This window comes from Rhizophagus irregularis, chromosome 13 (genome assembly GCF_026210795.1).
Source record: "Rhizophagus irregularis chromosome 13, complete sequence".
NCBI classification, from domain to species: domain Eukaryota; kingdom Fungi; phylum Glomeromycota; class Glomeromycetes; order Glomerales; family Glomeraceae; genus Rhizophagus; species Rhizophagus irregularis.
In genome coordinates, this window is record NC_089441.1 from 148317 (window position 1) to 167429 (window position 19113).

Consider the following 19113-nt stretch of genomic DNA (forward strand, 5'->3'; position numbering starts at 1 on the left):
GATCTACGATTATTTATATTATGGATGAACAGAAATTTTCGAAACGTCGCACAGCACACTCTTAAATAATCACTTTTTTTTGGTGATATTTCTATTTAAACAACAAATAATTTATTTTCATTATCTTGTTGTTTCTTTTCTTTTCTTTTCTTCTTTTCTTTATTTTTTTTTTATTTTATTTGATCATTGTTATTAAATAGTTTTCCTTCGTTTACATTATAAGTAAAAAAAAAATTATCTCCTCAAAAAAAAAAATTTGAATTTCCTAAAAAATATTTTCCCTCTTTTACATTTTTTTTTTTATAAATCTTTTTTCTTATCTTCTTTTTATAAAATTATGGGACATGTTGGTTCGAAAAGTAATTTAAATCCTAATAATAACAATCGAAGTTCACGTAAAAGCTCATCATCAATTTCAAAAAAACATTCATTTAGATATGCTAACGGTAGAAGATTTCATAATGATGAAAATTCAATGTATTTCTTACCAAATGATGAAGAAGAAGGTTAGTTAAATTACTTTTTTGTATAATGATCACCATATATGGGAATAAATTTTTAAAGTAACCAATAAAAAAAAATATATATATATATACTGTATATATTTTCAGTTGATAGACTACAATTAGAACATTTCTTGTTTAGATATATTTGGGAAGATAATTTTTCATCGCCGATTAGAGATTTGATCGACAAAGGTGATGCAAAAGTATTAGACGTTGGGTAAGTAGTAAAATATGGCTAATCGGTTAAATTCTATCGGCCCGAATAATTTTAACCTTTATATATTTAGATGTGGACCTGGAACTTGGTTGTTAGATATGTCAACAGATTTTCCACGAAGTTCATTTACGGGAGTTGATATGTCACCAATTTACCCTGGTGATATAAAACCACGTAATTTAACATTTCATACAGCAAACGTATTAGAGGGTTTACCATTCTCTGATAATACTTTTGATTTTGTCTACATGAGATTCTTGATGACCGCTTTCACAGAAGATGATTGGCAGAATAAAGTTATTAAAGAATTAATCAGAGTATGTAAACCAGGTGGATGGATAGAAATTATGGAAGGTGATTTGGTTTTCAATCCTGAAGGTCCAGCTGGAAAAAGACTGATGGATGCATACCGATCAACACTTGAATCCAAACAAATTAATCCAAAGATAATCAACCATCTTCAATCTATTCTCTCTTCTACAGAAACTTTATCTTGTTTAACAACTAAAGAAAAATCTGGTCCAATAGGTACTTGGGCTGGAAGAATAGGGGAATTATCATATCAAAATTTTTCACAAACCTTACGAGCTTTAAAACCTGTACTCTGTAAATTAATGGAATGTGCTGGTGAAGAATATGATGAATTGATGGAGGAATTTGGAAGAGAGTGCAACTCGAATAATACTAATTTCGTACATTTTAGATTTTTTGCTAAGAAGGTCGAATGAAATGAGGATCTATGTTGTATAGAAATTACACATTTGAAGTTTGAACACTCTCGATCGAATCATCTTTCAATAAACACTTTTTTAAATATTTCCACATAATAACAACAAATAACATAATTATAATTATAATATTTAATTCAATTTATTTATGCTAAAAATTATAAACCTTTAAGCATCATTTTACGAAATTAATTATTAATTTTAAGCTAGTTAACATAATTTTTTATTGCACAATCAATAAACAAAATATGAATAAATTTTTTTATGGGATCAACAAAATTATAAATTTTTGTAACATCAAATAATTAAAATATGATAAAGTATTTATTTTACGGTAGGTAATACACGGAAGCAAATCTAAATTCAGATTACGATCTTATTGAGATTATAGGATATGGTGATCATCATTCATTTATTAAAAATACGCCTAAAATTGTAGTATTAATGTTACATTAAGTTCTAGACTCGTAAATAAATATGATACGATATTTTTTTTTTGTTTACTTATTTATTTATTTATTTATTTTAAAAAAAGAAAAAAGAATTGTTTAATTTATGCAAGTATTATTTGTTTTTTCTTTCTCTCTATTTTTTTTTTTTTTTTTTTTTTGAAAAAGTAACATTGCATTGTTACGCAAAAAAAAAACCAATATGTATGCAATGTATGCATAAGATGCATAAGATGCAATAGATGCATACTTGGAGTAATGTACCCGAGTTGAAATTTGTTGGGCACATTTATTTGTATTGTACTCTCGGCGCTAAAAATAAACAAATGAATGATTTAATCAGCAAAGATTCTAATAAAATCAACATTTAAGTCCTCATTCAATCCTTCTGCTCCTACAATTAGACTAATTAATGCGAAGAACAATTTCATAATAAAATAAGTAATTAAGTAATAATAATAATAATAATAATAATAATAATAATAATAATAATAATAATAAATATGCATCTGTATTAAAAAAAAAGGTGGCGTTTTCAAACGTACGAATTATTATTTTCAAAAAATTAATTTTTCTATATAAAAACGAAAAAAATCCCTTAATTCTTAGGCTATCCTTGCATGAAAGAGACTTGTTTATTTTTGTTACAAAAATAAATAAGTTATTTATTTATAGATTTTTAACATCAAAGTTAATATAATGGTAAATTCGGATAGGATAAAATAAAAGAGAGATTAAAGGTTGTTGTGATACCATGCGATATTTCAAAAACGCCCATTTTCCCATTGTTTTATTGTTTTAAGATTCACGGATTTCAAATTTCTTTAATTTCTTCACAAATAAAAATAAAACAAAAAAAAAAGGGTCTAGACGCATTATGTAACATGATGCAAATATTATACGCGTAATATATATGATATATAATATATATGCATTATTTGACGCGATAAACGGCTCATGGTGAATTTTTTAATTTCCGAATATTAATTGTAATACCTAGCTATTATTCATATAAATATTCCCCTAAAATTCTTCTTTGTGTTGTACTAATTATAAATAATTCACATATATGGTTGTTTTTAAATTTTTATTAAAATTTAAAATAAGTCTAGATTGAACTGTGATATAACTGAATCGTATTACATAATAGTCGTTTTTGAAAACCAGTTAAAATACTTAAAATATTCTCGTTTAATTGAAAATCTCCCGATTTGAATATTATACATAAACAAATATAGTAACAATTACTGTAATTACTATCAGTTATGATTCTGGCCTACATTATAATTCTCAAAATCTTATGACAAAAATATCAACCAATCAAATTAAATGACTAAGATGTCCCCAAATTACCAAATTTAAATTTTATTCAGAATATCGTTTATAAATTATATTTTATATTAATTGATAAAATGAAGTGTATAATAGTACGAAAAGGAGAAAAGAACAAAAATTATTGATTTTTTTTCACTCAATATTCTTTTCTCGCCCCGAATAGAATTGGTGAATAATCCTAATCCTCCCTTAATTAATTTAAAGTATTATGATTTAATTATGAAGCAGTTTTTTCGTGAAATAACTAAAATTCGTTCCTGGTCGATGAGATTAATATCGAAAATTAATTGTTCACTGTAGTAAAATTAAGTATTGTCCTTTGTATTACATGTTAGTGTCACTACTCTCACGATCATGCATTATAACGTTGATCCAGAATGACCAGAAAAAGGGTATCCAATTAAACACTATTCACTAATATTATAACGCCTTTTTTGTTAATGGATCTACTTGATTTTCTTCATCACGATATTATTCCTAAGAACGGAGGGTGATCATTTCAGTCAAGCACGAATCATCTTTTAACGGTCTAACCTCTTTCTACTCGATAGTCCCGATACTATTCATACAAAATCTTCCAATTTTTTTACGATTCAGCAATTAATTCGAATGATTATTTTTAGAATTTCGTGTGAATTGAGATAGCAGATCTATCAATGAAGATTGAGCCTTTTTAAGTTATATGAAGTTTATATTATATGATAAGAATTTCTTTAAATAATAATTCCATTCGAAAGGGTTATCATGAAATAAAAAAAGACCATGTAAAGTTGCGATCATCTAACCTGGTATTTTTCTATAAATGATCACTCTGAAACACTTTTTTTTTAAAAAAAAAAAAATCCCCCCTTTTTTTTAAAAAAAATAATATTGCTATTTTCATAAAAATGTTACGGTATTCAAGTCCATTAGTTCAAGTAATAATCGTCGGTAAGTTAACCAAATGTTAACGCATTATTTAATTTAATGTAATTTACGCGTACCAAATTTTACTTTTTAATCAATTAGGAGTTATATGCTTGCTCAATCCTGGCATGTTTAATGCGTTAAATGGAATTGGAGGAGCAGGTCAACTTGATACCACGGTTGCGGCGAATGCAAATGTAGCATTATATACGTGTTTTTCCATAGGAGGATTATTTGCGGGCGCAATTGTTAATAAGTTGGGTCCATCAATTTCATTGGCTCTTGGTGGATCAACTTATGCTTTATATTCAGGTTCATTATTATATTATAATCATAAACATCATCAAGCATTTCCAGTTACGTCAGGTGCTATTCTTGGTTTTGGCGCAGCACTTTTGTGGACGGGTCAGGGTGCTATCATGTTATCTTACCCTACCGAACGTAACAAAGGGAAATATATTGGATTATTTTGGATTATTTTTAATTTGGGTGGTGTACTAGGAAGTTTGATTCCAATCGCGTTAAATTGGAACGGTACAAACGGTGGTAACGTAAATGATGGAACATACATTGCATTTTTAGTGTTAATGGGACTTGGTGCTTTATTATCTTTAACTTTATTACCACCGCATAAAGTAACTCGTGATGATGGAAAACCTGTTGAAGTACAAAAATTTCCTAAATGGAAGGATGAATTTACTCAAGTTTTTAAATTATTTCTTGATTGGAGAATGTTGATTTTAATTCCAATGTTTATCGCTAGTAACTGGTTTTATGCGTATCATTTTGACGTGGTGAACGCGGGTTATTTTAATATTAGGACAAGATCATTTAATAATTTATGGTATTGGGCTGCTCAAATTGTAGGTGCTATGGGATTTGGAAAATTCCTTGATACACCTTTATTGGGAAGAAAAAGTCGAGGAATTATAGGATTGTTTATATTATTTATTATGATTATGGCAACTTGGGCTGGAGGTTTAGTTTTTCAATTAACATTTACCAGAAATGATGAAAAAAAGAATTTTGATTTATTCGATAGTGGGTACGCCGGGAAATTTATACTTTATTTTTTATATGGAATAAATGATGCGATGTATCAGGTAAAAATAAAGTTAACAAACAAAAAAAAAAAATGATGTCAATTAATTTATATTTCAATTTTTAATAGTGTTATGCGTATTGGATTATGGGATCACTTACAAACAATGCGAGCATACTAGCACGTTATTCAGGGTATATATCGTTTTATTATTTATAGTGAAAATCTTATATATAATAAATTGATTTTTTTCTTTTTTTTTTAGATTTTATAAAGCAATACAATCAGCTGGAGGTGCAATCTCATGGCGAATAGATGCAGTAGGTACACCCTATTTGGTCGAATTGTTGATTTGTTGGGCTTTATTGGCAATTTCTTTTCCTTGTACTTTTATTGTCGCAATGAAGATCAAAGAAACTAGTGATGAAGTTGATAGTGAAAAGACGGGACGTGAAATATCAAACTCAGAAAATGTGGAACGTAAGGGTGGTGAGACTAACTCGGATGCTATTTAACGATAAAATAATTTTGGAATAATTTTTTTTAACTCTCAATTCACATAATACTTTATAATTTTATTTTTTTTTTTTGGATTTTTTTTAATATAATATATACATATATATATATCGTAAAAACTATAAGAAAGCAGCGATCAGTTCTCACCATAACCTAATGATCGCCCTATATAGATGAAAACTTCAGTTAACTCGTTAGCTGTAATTCTCTTTTTATGATCATGTAATAGCATCTTATCAGTGATAAGATGTATTAATAATTTATCAATATTTTTTTTCATCAGTGGTTCTTTCGGAATAGTTCTTTTGATAATATTGATTGGTAATAAATCACCCCTATAATCCTCATCCTCATTAAAAAATGGTGAATAGAGTCCAGATAACAATAAAAATGATATAACTCCAAAAGCCCATATGTCAACTGACGGTTTGTAAAGATCATGAACTTTATAAACATCAGAATTTAATGCGTGATGTATTTCTGGAGGTGTATAATGAGGTGTCCCACACAATGTCATATCTCTATCAGACGTTTCAATATTATAATATTTAGCTAATCCAAAATCAATTAACTTCAGTCTGGAATGTTCTTTATCTACCCACATTATATTTTCTGGCTTTAAATCCCGATGTACAATGTTCTTTTCGTGTAAATATTTTAACGCGTCTAATATTTGGAATGATATATCATAGTATTCTTTTTGGCTAACACTCTTTACTTTACTTCTATATTTTTCTAAATCTTCGTACATCATTTCTTGCCAAATCAGAAGTCGGTCCGGTTCAATATAGAATCCAAGAACTTTTATGATATTGATGTGACTCAAAGATTGGAGTAATTTTGGCTCTTGGCATAACTTGTTAAAAGTATATTGGTTAACATTCTTTGATTCTTTTACAATTTTACAAATACAATCCTTGATATGTTTTTTATTTTTCATATCACTTGCACGATATATCACTGAATGTGCTCCCTCGCCAATTATATCATATTTGTTCTTGAATCGGTCGCTATATATTTCTGGCGCTTCTATCTCCTTTTCTTTTACTCTTTTCATATATTCATCATGGAACACAAAAACCATGAGTTGGTTGTTATTGTTTCCGAGTTTAATTACGTCATCATTAAACAACAATTGTTTTCCGCGCATTTTTAATTTACTATCGTTGACATAGGTTACATATTTTTGTGTATTCATAGTCTTTTCTTGAATAAAAGTGTCCCAGACTTGTTGATTTTCTTTTTTACGTAAATAGACGAAACAGTGAAATGGGGCAATAAACACCTCGTTATCAATATATCCTTTTCCACATGCGTCATCACTACCAATTATTATAGATTTCTGATTCTCTGTAAGTTCAATATACTTTTGAACGTTTCGACCTTTAAAACATGAGATTACCTGTAAAGACATTTCTTTAATAATAAATATTAAAAAATAATGATCAGATTATATATAGTTCTTATTTGTTTATCAGTGTTGATCATATGATGCAATGTTACGTCAATGCTTAGGTTAAGACTTACGAATCACGATCAACCATAAAAAATTCCTCGTCTCTTACAAAAACTTGATTATGTTTTGTGCAAGTGAGTTATTAAATCACATTTTGTTTTTCATATACATTTTTAAAATGCAAATACTGATTGTATATACATGCACGTATATATTTTAGTTTCCGGAGAACCTCCACAGGAACCCGTAGTTTCGAAAAAATCGGGACAAGTTTATGAAAAAAGATTGATCTTAAAATACATTGCTGACTATGGTAAAGATCCAATTACCGGGGAAGATACAAAGGAAGATGATTTATTAGAAATAAAAGCAAGTAAGTTCCAAACAATGTTTTAGACGAGAATTAATATAATGATGATCAAAATGAATAAACAAATCAACTAGAAGCTGTTGCTGAAAAAACCTTGATTAGAATTAAATTACTGAGTCCATTTAAGGAACATTTCCATTTTAAGATCAATTGACAATAATTTTTAGTAATAAAAATAATAATTTATATAATTAGGTCCAAAGACCGTAAAGCCAAGACCTGCTACTTTGACATCAATTCCATCTCTTTTGTCAGTCTTTCAAAATGAATGGGATAGTTTGATGTTAGAAACTTTTACTCTTAAACAACAATATCAACAAGTTCGACAAGAATTAAGTCAGGCTTTATATCAGCACGATGCTGCTTGTCGAGTTATCGCTAGACTAATGAAAGAAAGAGATGCTGCTAGAGAGTGTGTGATTTTTTTTTTTTTTGAGTATTTAATCACTATTCAATCATATGTGATATTTATTTTTTCTAATATTTCAAAAAAAAAATTAAACTAGAGCCTTAGCAAGCGTACAAGCACATATTGCTATAAAACCTCCTCCGGAAGCGGTTGCTTCAGAAAGTCAAAATATGGAAATCGAGGAACAAGAAAGAGGCATCAATGAAGTTGTTATTAATAAACTAAATGAAACTAGTGCTGTGTACGTATATTATTTTTGTTATTGATTAATATGATGTGCATGTGCACATTACATTTTCGATACACTTAATTAATTTTACATGTCAAAATCATAGACTATCGAAAAATCGTAAGAAAAGAAAACCACCCCCAGAACTTACTTCACCTGATACAATTAGAACCTTTACACAAAATTTTTCAATCGGTTCTTTGCATACTTCAACTACACCTGGAATAACGTCTATGGATGTTGATCAAACAGAACAACTAATTCTTACAGGCGGTAATGATAAAAAGGCGCTTATATTGAATAAAGAGGAAGGTAAAGTCACCAGTCAATTAAAGGGGCATACAAAAAAGATTACAGATGTATTATGGCTTGGAAATCCTAATGAAGAAGGTTATGATACTGCATTTACCGCGAGTGTTGATAAAACTATCAGAATATGGCAAAAGACTGATAAAGATTACAAGACTAAGTCTACTATTTCAGCGCATACCGCTGAAGTCACAGGTATCTCAGTGCATGCTACTAAAGATTATTTGGTATCTGTGTCAAACGATTCAACATGGGCTTTTCATGATATTCACACTGCCCAAACGTTAGTAAAGACTGAATCAAATGATGTGACAAATGGTTATTCGACTGTAGAAATTCATCCTGATGGACTTATCCTGGGAACTGGAACAAATGATTCTATAGTTCGAATTTGGGATATCAAAACGCAAAAGAATGTCACATCATTTACTGATCATACTGGGCGTATCACTTCGATCGCATTCTCAGAAAATGGCTATTATTTAGCAACGGCATGTGAATATAATGCAGTCAAATTATGGGATTTAAGAAAGTTGTTAAACTTTCATACTATACAACTTGATGAGGGAGCAAAAGTTAATAAAGTATGCTGGGATTACAGTGGTCAATATTTAGGTGTTTGTGGAACAGATGTTAGGTAAATTTTATTCATTATTATTAAAAAGTAAATTTTTCTACTAGTTATTTCGTTATTATTTACATTCTTTATTTTCCCTTTTAGAATTTATCAAGCAAAATCATGGAATCAGTTGGCAGTTTTTACAGATAATACTGCTGAAGCTACAGATATGAAATTTGGTGAATTGGGAAAATCTGTATATGTTAGTGGTTTAGATCGTACTTTAAGATTTTACGGTGAGCCTACGGAGGAATAAATTTTCCTACGAAAAATGAAAATGAAAGGTTTTTTTTTTTTTGTATTCATGTTTTACGTCAAATTTACTTGGAAATAGAATAATATATTAGATGAAAAAAAAGTTTAGTTTATTTGAAAAACTAGTATTATTATAAATTTTATTAATAAAATAAATAAACTCTATAATTGTGGACCCAATTATTAAAATTGGCTTTTTAATGCTGGAATGCTGGTGGAAGATCACATTTACCAGGATTTTTAACACACCACAAAGGTTGCAACGGTTCCGCTCTGATTCCTCTTGCCACCATTCTGAATCTCCAATCATTTAAACGAGGTAATGCTTCTTTAGTTGTTCGAGGGTTAACATTTTCATCATAATTTCCTGACCATAAAATTTCAGCTGCTGATGATGCCCTTGGCCATAATTTAGTTTCAAAATTTGTTGGATCTGCTTGTTCAGACCACAATAACGTCTCACCTGTTAAAATATAATAATAATCGTTTGAAAAAAAGTAAATTACGCGAAATAATTAATAAAACCTATTTGTATATACCTCCTATAACAAGTTTAGCTTCTTCTTTTGTAAGGTCTTTAATTGGATTATAAGAATAAATCCTTTGCCAATGTTTGAACGGATCACACCTAAGGACAAAAAATTTAAGAAATCATTTCAAGATTGTACAATTTAGAAAATCTTTCGTGTTAAGATATTTACCAACTATTTCCATCCGGATTATCGCCAACCCAACCTCCATGACCACAATCCAAATACCAATAATCAGCACTACCGGCAATCACTCTATAACCAAGTCCAGTAACTTTTTTGATATTATCTTCGGTTGTCCAAACTTGAACAACAACATCCTTAGGTAAAGGTAATTTATGTTCAACAACCATTTCCTGCCAAGTAATTGGAGTTTTACCACTTTTCCTAACGAGTGAATGAAGCTTATTAATGAACATTCCCAATAAAGTTTCATAAGTATCATTCGGATGTTCTTTGAGATAAGCAGTAACAGAATCAGTTACTTTCCAACAATTCATTACAACTTCATCGCCGCCAGCGTGATAAAATTCATCGGGAAACCATGATGTCATCTCTGGAATAAGATTATTTAAGAATTCATAAGTGGCCGGTAATATTGGATTCATTTGACCACTTGGAGGAGCTGCAGAATAATTATTCCAGTCTGGTTGAACGTCTGGACAAGTAATGATCTCAGGCATACTATAAGAGATGGCAAAAGTATGTCCTGGCATATCAAATTCAGGAATAACACGAATTCCTCTCTAAATAACAAAAGGAAATTCAGTTACACAATTCTAAATAATTCTGAATTAAATTCTTTTTGATATATCTTCTTTACCTGATGAGCAAATTCTACAATCGTTTTGATGTCCTCTTTAGTATAAATCATAGTATCCGGATCATAAGCTCCTTTTTCACTTAATTCTGGATAAACTTCGCTTTTAACAGGCCAACTATTGGCATCAACTACGTGCCAATGGAATACATTAAATTTATTCCAACTCATAACGTCTATCATTTTTAATAAATCATTAACTGGATAATAATTTCGTGAAGTATCTAATAGTAGACCACGATGAGCAAATATAGGGTAATCTCTAATATAATGGGGGGCGAAAGGTATAAATAATTCTTTTTTCTCTTTACTAAAATAAAGTAATTGAGTAAATGTATTTAATCCATGTAAAATTCCAAAAATTGTCGAAGCTTTAAGGTGAGCAATCAAAGGTTTATTATTTTCATCACTGGTATAAGGAATTGATAATTCATAAGATTCATCAGTATTTAAGTTCAATTTTGATGATTTATCTCCTGTGATTTCAATGTTTAAGGAATGTAATGTCAATGAATTCTCGGAAACTTCGAAATGAACGTTTGGTGAAATATATTTTTCGTTAACTAAAAATTCTCGAAATCGATTTTTTGCTCCTTCAAAAATTTGTTGTGTTAACTCCTCGGCTGTCTCAATGTTTGTACATTTTATATCAAGGCTTGGAAATATTTTCAATGATTCGTTCCCTTTTAACCAACTTTGTGGAATTGGCCACATTGCTAATACTTCACTACTATATAATATATAAAAAAATAATATATAGGTAAGGTAAAGTCCCGACATTTGTATTTTATTTGTAATTTTTCTTTTTTATTGAATCTAACTTACTAAGTTTAACGTCGAAAATCGGTAGAAAATGGGCAATTATGCGATGTATAAACTTAATCAGCTTTATCAGCTTGTAGATTTAAGATCACATGATTTGTATTTGAAACATCACTAAGCCAGGTTCGTAAGCCATGCCGAATATTGTTGCACATTACACCAATTTGGTATTACACCCGCATGTTATACAAGTTAATAATTAAAAAAAAACTACTACAAAAAGCTACTAATATTTATTAATATCGTATCTTTGCAATTTACACATCTCCTTTGTAGATATAAATTCTTTAATACTCGAACAAAATTACACTTTAAGTAATTTCAGAAGATTAAAAGATTACCCTGTTCACAAATTGGAAAAATCATAGCTCAAGAATCGTCATCATCAATTCCTATTACATATAGAGAACATTACGACATACCTCCCAGTGACACTTCACAAACTCCCGTAAACATAATAGCCAAGATTATTACTGCTAGAAATTTAATTTCTCGATTTTAACTCATTAATGAACTTATATTTTACTCAACCAATCTATAACTCTTGCCCTCTTTTCAACAGTCCCAGCACTTTCAGCATCATCATTTGTCAAATCAATAACTTCAATTTCCTTCTTGATTCCGTTATTTTCATCCAATGGACGTTTGTTATTTCTATTATTTTCTTTCTTGACTTTGTTGTTGTGATCATTTTCATTTTTAATTTCACATTTGATAGTATTATTCGGTTTTATACCATCATTATTATTACTTTGCGGTAAGTTGTTTATTTGATTAGCAACAGCTCCTCTATTGAACGACAAATTTGGAAAACTAGGAAAACTAGGTGGATTTTGAACTTGAATACCTCGCATGGCAAGCCAAGAAGCTGGTCGATAATGAAGGTGTAAAACTGCAATTGGATCATTACTTTCTTTAACCATGTCATAATAACAAATATGATTACGAACATTTCGAGGTATAAAATCTGTAGTACATTGAATTCCAAATGTTTTCTTACTCTCCTTCACTCTAGCTTGTTGAATATCAAATGAAGGTATATTAACGTTTTGTCTCAGGACTGAACGACCTTTGTAAAAATAAATGGAAATAGCACCAATTCCACCTCGTAAATTAAGAGTATTATTAGGAGTACTTGATGATTCGTCATAAATTGAATTAGAAAAAATAAACTCGAGTTTCTTATCTCTTGTTGCATTAAGAAAACAATCTTGAAATTGAACTGTACGAGATTTTAGGCCGCGATATGTCTTATCGAATTGCCCATCAATAAGTGTTTCAGCCATCATTGGGTTCTTTGAAGACGCTTTCGTTGAAAAAAATCTTAATTTGAATTTTTTTCCAGGTTCGGCGATAATATAATGATTCGAATCACTATATGTAAGGAAAAATAATACGAAAAAAATTGTTCAAAATAAATTACAACAATATACGCAAAATAACACAAAATTATTCTATTTACCTGTAAATTGGTTGTTGGGTATTTCCTTGAAGTGTGTAAGACTTGCCGGTAGTCAACTTTAAAAAAATAGACCAAAATTATTTTATAACCACTACTTTATTTCAATTAATATTTTACTGACTTACGTTAGTTTCACTATCAGATATAGCATACTCGACAAGAGGCATTTCATCCACTAAAACTTCAAATGAGAAACCGTTTAAAATCATGTTTGATATTATTTTCACTTTGTAAAAAAAAGAACACAAAAAAAAGTAGTAGTTTAGTAAGAACAGAGATTCTGATGCATTATATAAAAAAAGTCGCGTGTGATCTTCACGATTAAATATAGATTTTTGATAATGTACTACTGTGTGCGACCAAAAAATTACGCGTATAAGTGCTGCAACACTATTATATATATTGAAGTGTTTCTAATATTTACACTCAGATCTAGATCGATATACCGATCTATATTAAAAATTCGAATAACGACAATCTTTTACCTTCCCACTATATGAGAGAACATATAAATATCGGTATAATTTTAGTTTCAAATATTTCATATGACAGATATCGTCATATTGGAGTTTGAATTAAAGTTGAGTGTGTAAAAATTAAAAAACGATAATCAGAAAAGCTTTCAATCGAAAAAGATACGTTAAACTTCATTAACACCCGCGATAATTTTCGTGATTTGGATGTAAGGGTATTATGAACATTTAATGTTTAAGAATAATAAATTCACGAATAAGTAAGTAATTGGATGTTTTTTAGACATTAAATTGTCTCAATCCGAATTTTTTTACCGAGCATCTTAATCTAAGGTGGCCTTATCCTAAACCGGAAGGTATAATGAAATGATTGTATATTTTTCTAACTTTTCGTGTTTTTTGGTGTTCCGGATGAACCGCAATCCGTGAAAATTTGTTGACGGATAGTTCTAAAAATGATCATCTGATAAGATATATTAAATCTACTTTTTTAGCATTTTCGTACTAATTTTTATCAATCTCCCGTGTTTGAAAGAAGTCTTTTACCATAATTATCTAACTACGTCCAAATAGATGAATATGCTGAAATATCATAACGGTTTGACGTATCAGTTTCTCAACGTCAACATTTGAACACCACCTCTTTTTGATTTGAATTTATTTGGGTCTATATTTGCTGAAAAATAAGTTCAGATGCTTATTGTGTCTAAGAAGTAAGATTTTATCTTGTACGTATAAACCAAATGATTTAATTTAAAAATTAAAAATTTCTTCATTGAGAACAAAACGAAAAGTGTTATATTTGTACGTTTTTTTTAATACATAAAATTTGTGTACTCAATTGCTTCAGTATATATAAAATATAAATAAAAAATTAACTTCGTTATCGAAAAGAATTATTAAATTTTAAATTATTTACATTAGTATTAGTTAATATTTTAATATCCGTTCATCCGGTTATATCAGCAGATTTTAAGAAATTGTTCAGATATGATCCGTACGGATCAGATCATCACTGCGCGATCTTTTTCAATTTTCACTCCGTTAGCCGTAAATTCCACTCGGAAAGGTAATATTGTTATTTTTCTTTTTTTTTGTTTTAAGTAATGAATTATTTATATCACTTTATTTTATGGTTCAGTTAAAATAATTTTTAAATACATGTATGCTGAAAATTTAGAAACAGAATGTGTGTAAGTGAAAAAGTGACAGGAATATATTGCTAGACTTAAAAAAAGAACTTGCCAGTAGTTTTATTTACAATTTATAGTGAAAATGAATATATGATGACGAGATTGTGTTTCGCAAAAATCATTATAAATTACGATAAAATCACTTTTTCTCGTAATTTTTTAAGGTCAAGAAACAAGTAAGTGATTCTCACAAGAATGTAAAAATTTTACATCTAATTTTTGTGTCATATGTGTTATTTATATTGTACCATTTGTTTCTTGTTATTCGTGCTGCGTCATTTATAACTTTTATGATTGAAGGTCTGCTAAGGAATCAGTTATGTATCTTCTTTCTAACAGTTTTAGAATTCGAGGAAAATATTGCAGGAAGGAAGGAGGATGGGAATCAGAGGCGGAAGACTTATGTGATAGAAAACCAAAGTAAGTCTATTAAATAATAATTTAATGCTTGCTAATAGTACAAAATACTCATTTTTCTCATGCTTTTCTTTCTGCTTATTGTCAAACTATTTCAAGATACTGAGGATAATAAAACCATGAAATTGAATAATCATTGAATGCCATGGGAATTTACACTTATAATAGATCAAAACTAGTGATCAAACCAAGAATGATGTATCATGAATTCAATAATTAGAAAATTGAGATCAAAAAATTAACTATCTTCCTTAATATGAAAAGAGAAAGATTTTGTAAGATTTTGTAAATCTAGTAATCAGAATTGCAATAAATAAGAAACCAATGATTAAAATTGCTTCAAATTTTGTAGATTTGTTGCCAAATGTGTTATGTATATAAATTATCAGTCTTTTATCTTATTTCTTTGTTTCACAATTGATTTTTTAATTCAAAAAAAATTATAAAATATTTAACCTATAAAAAATCTGAAACTTCTGATATAGCATTTTAAATTGTAGTTCATTAAAAGGTGAATGATTATAAATTAAAGTATATATCAAGTTAATTTTATTAAAAAAAATTTGATTATTGAAAAATTTGAGATTAAAATTTCTTTATTATATTGATTACAATCTAACTTTAACTCTTAATTTTAGTAAAAAGAACTAAAATTCAAAATTAAATTTAAATTATAAGAATTATAATAAAGTTTTTTTAATGTTAGTTTAATAATATTCAAAATATTTCAATTAAAATAAATTTAATATATCTAAAATTTATTTTATTTTAATGATCAATTTATAGAAAAACTAACTAATTAAATAATAACCAAATTTTTTTTTATAAATATATAGAAAATAACTACATTTAATCAGAGAGAAAATTTCCTCCTTCTAATATTTATTAAAGTTAGAATTAGAATTAGAATTAGAATTAGAATTAGAATTAGAATTAGAATTAGAATTAGAATTAGGTTAGAATTAAGTTAGATTTATTTATCACAATATTTACATACACTCTATAATCTTCATTTTTGTTAGTAATTAATTTGAAACCTCAAAAATTTTTTGTTATTAAAAATCCTATTTGTTACCTTTTATTCATTATAAAAAGAACTTTCCTTTCAGTTAAAATTAGAAATTTTTAATTATATATATTGATTATTAATAACTAAAAGTAATATTAAATTTTTATTAAATTCTATCTTTACTTAAATTTTTACTGGTTTTTTTTTTTGAAAAAAAAATCAATTGTAAGATAAGAAAATAAATAAAAAACTGAAATTTTATATATTTAAATTTAATATTAATCCATTTAGCAACAGATCTGCAATTTCAATTACTAATTGCTCATTAGATTTTTTACTTTATCCAAAATGAAATTATTGAAAAAAAGTTAAGAAAATGCTTTTATTTAATAAGGTTATTTTAGTATTTGCAAAATTATTTTGCAAAATAAATTAACTGCAAAGGTGATAATTTTTTTAAATAAAAAAAAAAATTTTAATATTAAAAAATTAATTATATCTCTTACCAAAAATATATATTTTAATAAACAATTTTAATAATAAATTATTTTGCTTATATTAAACTAAATATACTATAAATAATACATATTTTAAGAAATAATATTATATTTGAATAAAAAAGACACTATATAAGCTGTTACTTAATTATTGTAATAATTTTTTATTTCAACTCTTATTTAATCTTTTTACTATTTTTACTAATACTTTAATTCAATTTTTTTTTTATAATAATAAAAAAATGTATTTTTATAAGAATTTTATTTTTTATTTATTTGCAATATATTGCACTCTAAGCATTTTGTTAAAATTATATAATATTAAGTAAAATTAAAATATGTAATATTTAATTAAAGTATAAAAAATAGATTTTTTATAACTGAAGAATTTTAAGTCTTTAAAATACATATAAAAAATGAAGGAAAAAAAATATAATATAGATAATAAAAAGGATGTGATACATAGCAAGTATGATAAATTAATTATAAAATTCTTTTATAAATTGTAAAAAAAAAAATAAAGATAATATTTCTTTATATAAACAGCTTACTTAATATGCAAATAGAATTAAAAGTACAAATTTACCAATTAATTAATTTGTTAAATCAGACTTATTTGAATTAAAAAAATCAATCCTTGAATACATTAGCAAATTTTAACTGAATCTTAATAGGACCCTGAATATACTAATATAACTCATAAGTAAACTTTAAGTACTGAAGTAAAAATACATTTTATGATATAACTCTATCAATATTGAAGCTAGAAATTCGATTTTACTATCATTAGAATTTAGAATTTTCTTATTGAGACGAATCTAATGATATAAATTTTATTAAAATCGAATTACTGGTTATATTAAAGGCAGGATATATAGGATAATAAAATTTTGAAAACACTTCTGTAATACGCAATTTTTGAAAAATTTTAATATAAATTCTACACAAACTCAAATATGAGTTGTATTAGTATTGTTCGGAATCTTATCAAAATGTATAAATATAGGTAAAATTTGATAAGAATTCTATAGTTAGTTTTGGTTTAATAAAAGAAATATTAATTATTTTAAAGTTTTTTAAATATGTTTATTGTTTACTTGAAGATTAATTAACATTTATTTTTAAATGATAAACTATAGAGAAACTATTTAAGTTTAAAAATAGAAATAATGATAAAGTTTTATAAGAGTAATTATTAGATTTAAAAGTTAAATAACAATAAATAAAAAGTTTAAACCAAACAGAAATAAATCAATGTTTTATTAATAAGAATAAAGAATATTTGAAGAAAATAGGTTATTGTCTATTAATATGTAGTAAATACCAGTCACAACTGATAATACTGTTCAAATTCTTTTATTTTTTTAAAAAAATTGGTTCTATATTCATACATTTGGACATTTATATCTATCAAAATAAATTCCTTTTTTTGAAATTATAGAATAAATCCAAGTCTTTATAACTATACATATTTTAGATATTTTTTTAAAAATTGATGGTTATTCTCATTTGTGAAAAAAAAGTATTATTAACAAAAATTCTATATAATTTTAGTGTAATTTTTCCTTTATTTTTATAAATAAATTTCAAACTTTTTTAATAACATCTTTATTATCAATAAATGATTTTATTTTTTAATGACAACCTTGCAATAATACTGGTAATACACCATTTTCAATCCAGCTTTTTGCTAATTTATTAATTATTTTTACACAATATAATCAACTTTTTTGCTGCATTAAAAATTGCATTTTTATGAGTCATACCCTTTTTTTTTTAATTAATAAAAACTTATAAATTGAACGTCAAACGATATTTTAAATAATTATATACTAAAATTTTTTTTTATTTTAATGGAAGATTATTTCAAAAGCTTCTATTTTATTAGAAAAATTATTATTAATATCCATTTCATTTTCAAATTCTTCAGAATCTTTGTCTGATTCTTCATTTGGTTTTTCAACTAATTTTTTATCTGATTTTTCATCTAATTCTTTATCTAATTCTTTATCTAGTGATTCTTTATCTGGTAATTCTTTATCTAATTCTTTTTCTTTTATAATTTCAAATTCTGCTTATAAAAGTTGGGTTGTAAAATACTGAGTATAGTCAGATCCCTATATAGTTATTTAATCGATTAATGATTATATATAGGGCTTTTATTATGATGTGATTATACAACTGAAAAATTTTTTTATATAATAATATATATATTAATACTTTTCAAAGGTGTGATTATATAGAGGAATTTTATATAATGTGACTATATGGAGTGTAATTATATAGAGATCTGACTGTAATTGGTAAAGAATCTTTAGCTACTTTAGTATATATTTTTGATGGATCATACTTTCTATAATATGATGCAGTAGAATTTCCAGTATAAAGTGTTCTTTTTTTATCAGTTTTTGGAATTTATTAAAAATTGTTAAAAATTTGTAATAAAAAAATAAATTCATTATATTAAAAAAAGAATTATAAAACCTTTATTTATCTAAACAAAAGATAGTTCTTCTAATTTTAATATTCTTGAGTACAATAATT

At 26.8% G+C, this 19113-nt stretch overlaps 5 protein-coding genes across 5 annotated transcripts; 3 read left to right on the forward strand and 2 right to left on the reverse strand.

Annotated features, from left to right (window-relative positions):
• Positions 1–337: 337 nt before the first annotated feature.
• On the forward strand, positions 338–1451 carry OCT59_004678 (uncharacterized protein; the record flags this gene model as incomplete). The annotated part of the gene is made up of 3 exons (XM_025330925.2): positions 338–506; positions 612–723; positions 794–1451. The coding sequence occupies 3 exons, from the start codon at positions 338–340 to the stop codon at positions 1449–1451; spliced, it is 939 nt and encodes a 312-aa protein (XP_025165954.1).
• Positions 1452–4122: 2671 nt separating this feature from the next.
• Positions 4123–5698, forward strand: OCT59_004679 (uncharacterized protein; the record flags this gene model as incomplete). Its single annotated transcript, XM_025334199.2, has 4 exons — positions 4123–4165; positions 4244–5244; positions 5313–5377; positions 5449–5698. The coding sequence occupies 4 exons, from the start codon at positions 4123–4125 to the stop codon at positions 5696–5698; spliced, it is 1359 nt and encodes a 452-aa protein (XP_025165955.1).
• A 31-nt stretch (positions 5699–5729) lies between these two features.
• Positions 5730–7127, reverse strand: OCT59_004680 (uncharacterized protein). Its single transcript, XM_025322564.2, has one exon. It carries the CDS (start codon positions 7111–7113, stop codon positions 5836–5838), a length of 1278 nt encoding a protein of 425 aa, XP_025165956.2. The 5' UTR covers positions 7114–7127; the 3' UTR covers positions 5730–5835.
• A 128-nt stretch (positions 7128–7255) lies between these two features.
• On the forward strand, positions 7256–9524 carry OCT59_004681 (uncharacterized protein). The gene is made up of 6 exons (XM_025322565.2): positions 7256–7289; positions 7376–7528; positions 7721–7937; positions 8032–8175; positions 8270–9109; positions 9194–9524. Exons 1-6 carry the CDS (start codon positions 7277–7279, stop codon positions 9345–9347), a joined length of 1521 nt encoding a protein of 506 aa, XP_025165957.1. The 5' UTR covers positions 7256–7276; the 3' UTR covers positions 9348–9524.
• Positions 9525–9543: 19 nt separating this feature from the next.
• OCT59_004682 (uncharacterized protein) lies at positions 9544–13189 on the reverse strand (the record flags this gene model as incomplete). Its single annotated transcript, XM_066137854.1, has 9 exons — positions 9544–9809; positions 9886–9974; positions 10048–10622; positions 10700–11351; positions 11420–11426; positions 11522–11591; positions 12061–12892; positions 12981–13036; positions 13106–13189. The coding sequence occupies 9 exons, from the start codon at positions 13187–13189 to the stop codon at positions 9544–9546; spliced, it is 2631 nt and encodes an 876-aa protein (XP_065997054.1).
• Between the last annotated feature and the right edge of the window lie 5924 nt (positions 13190–19113).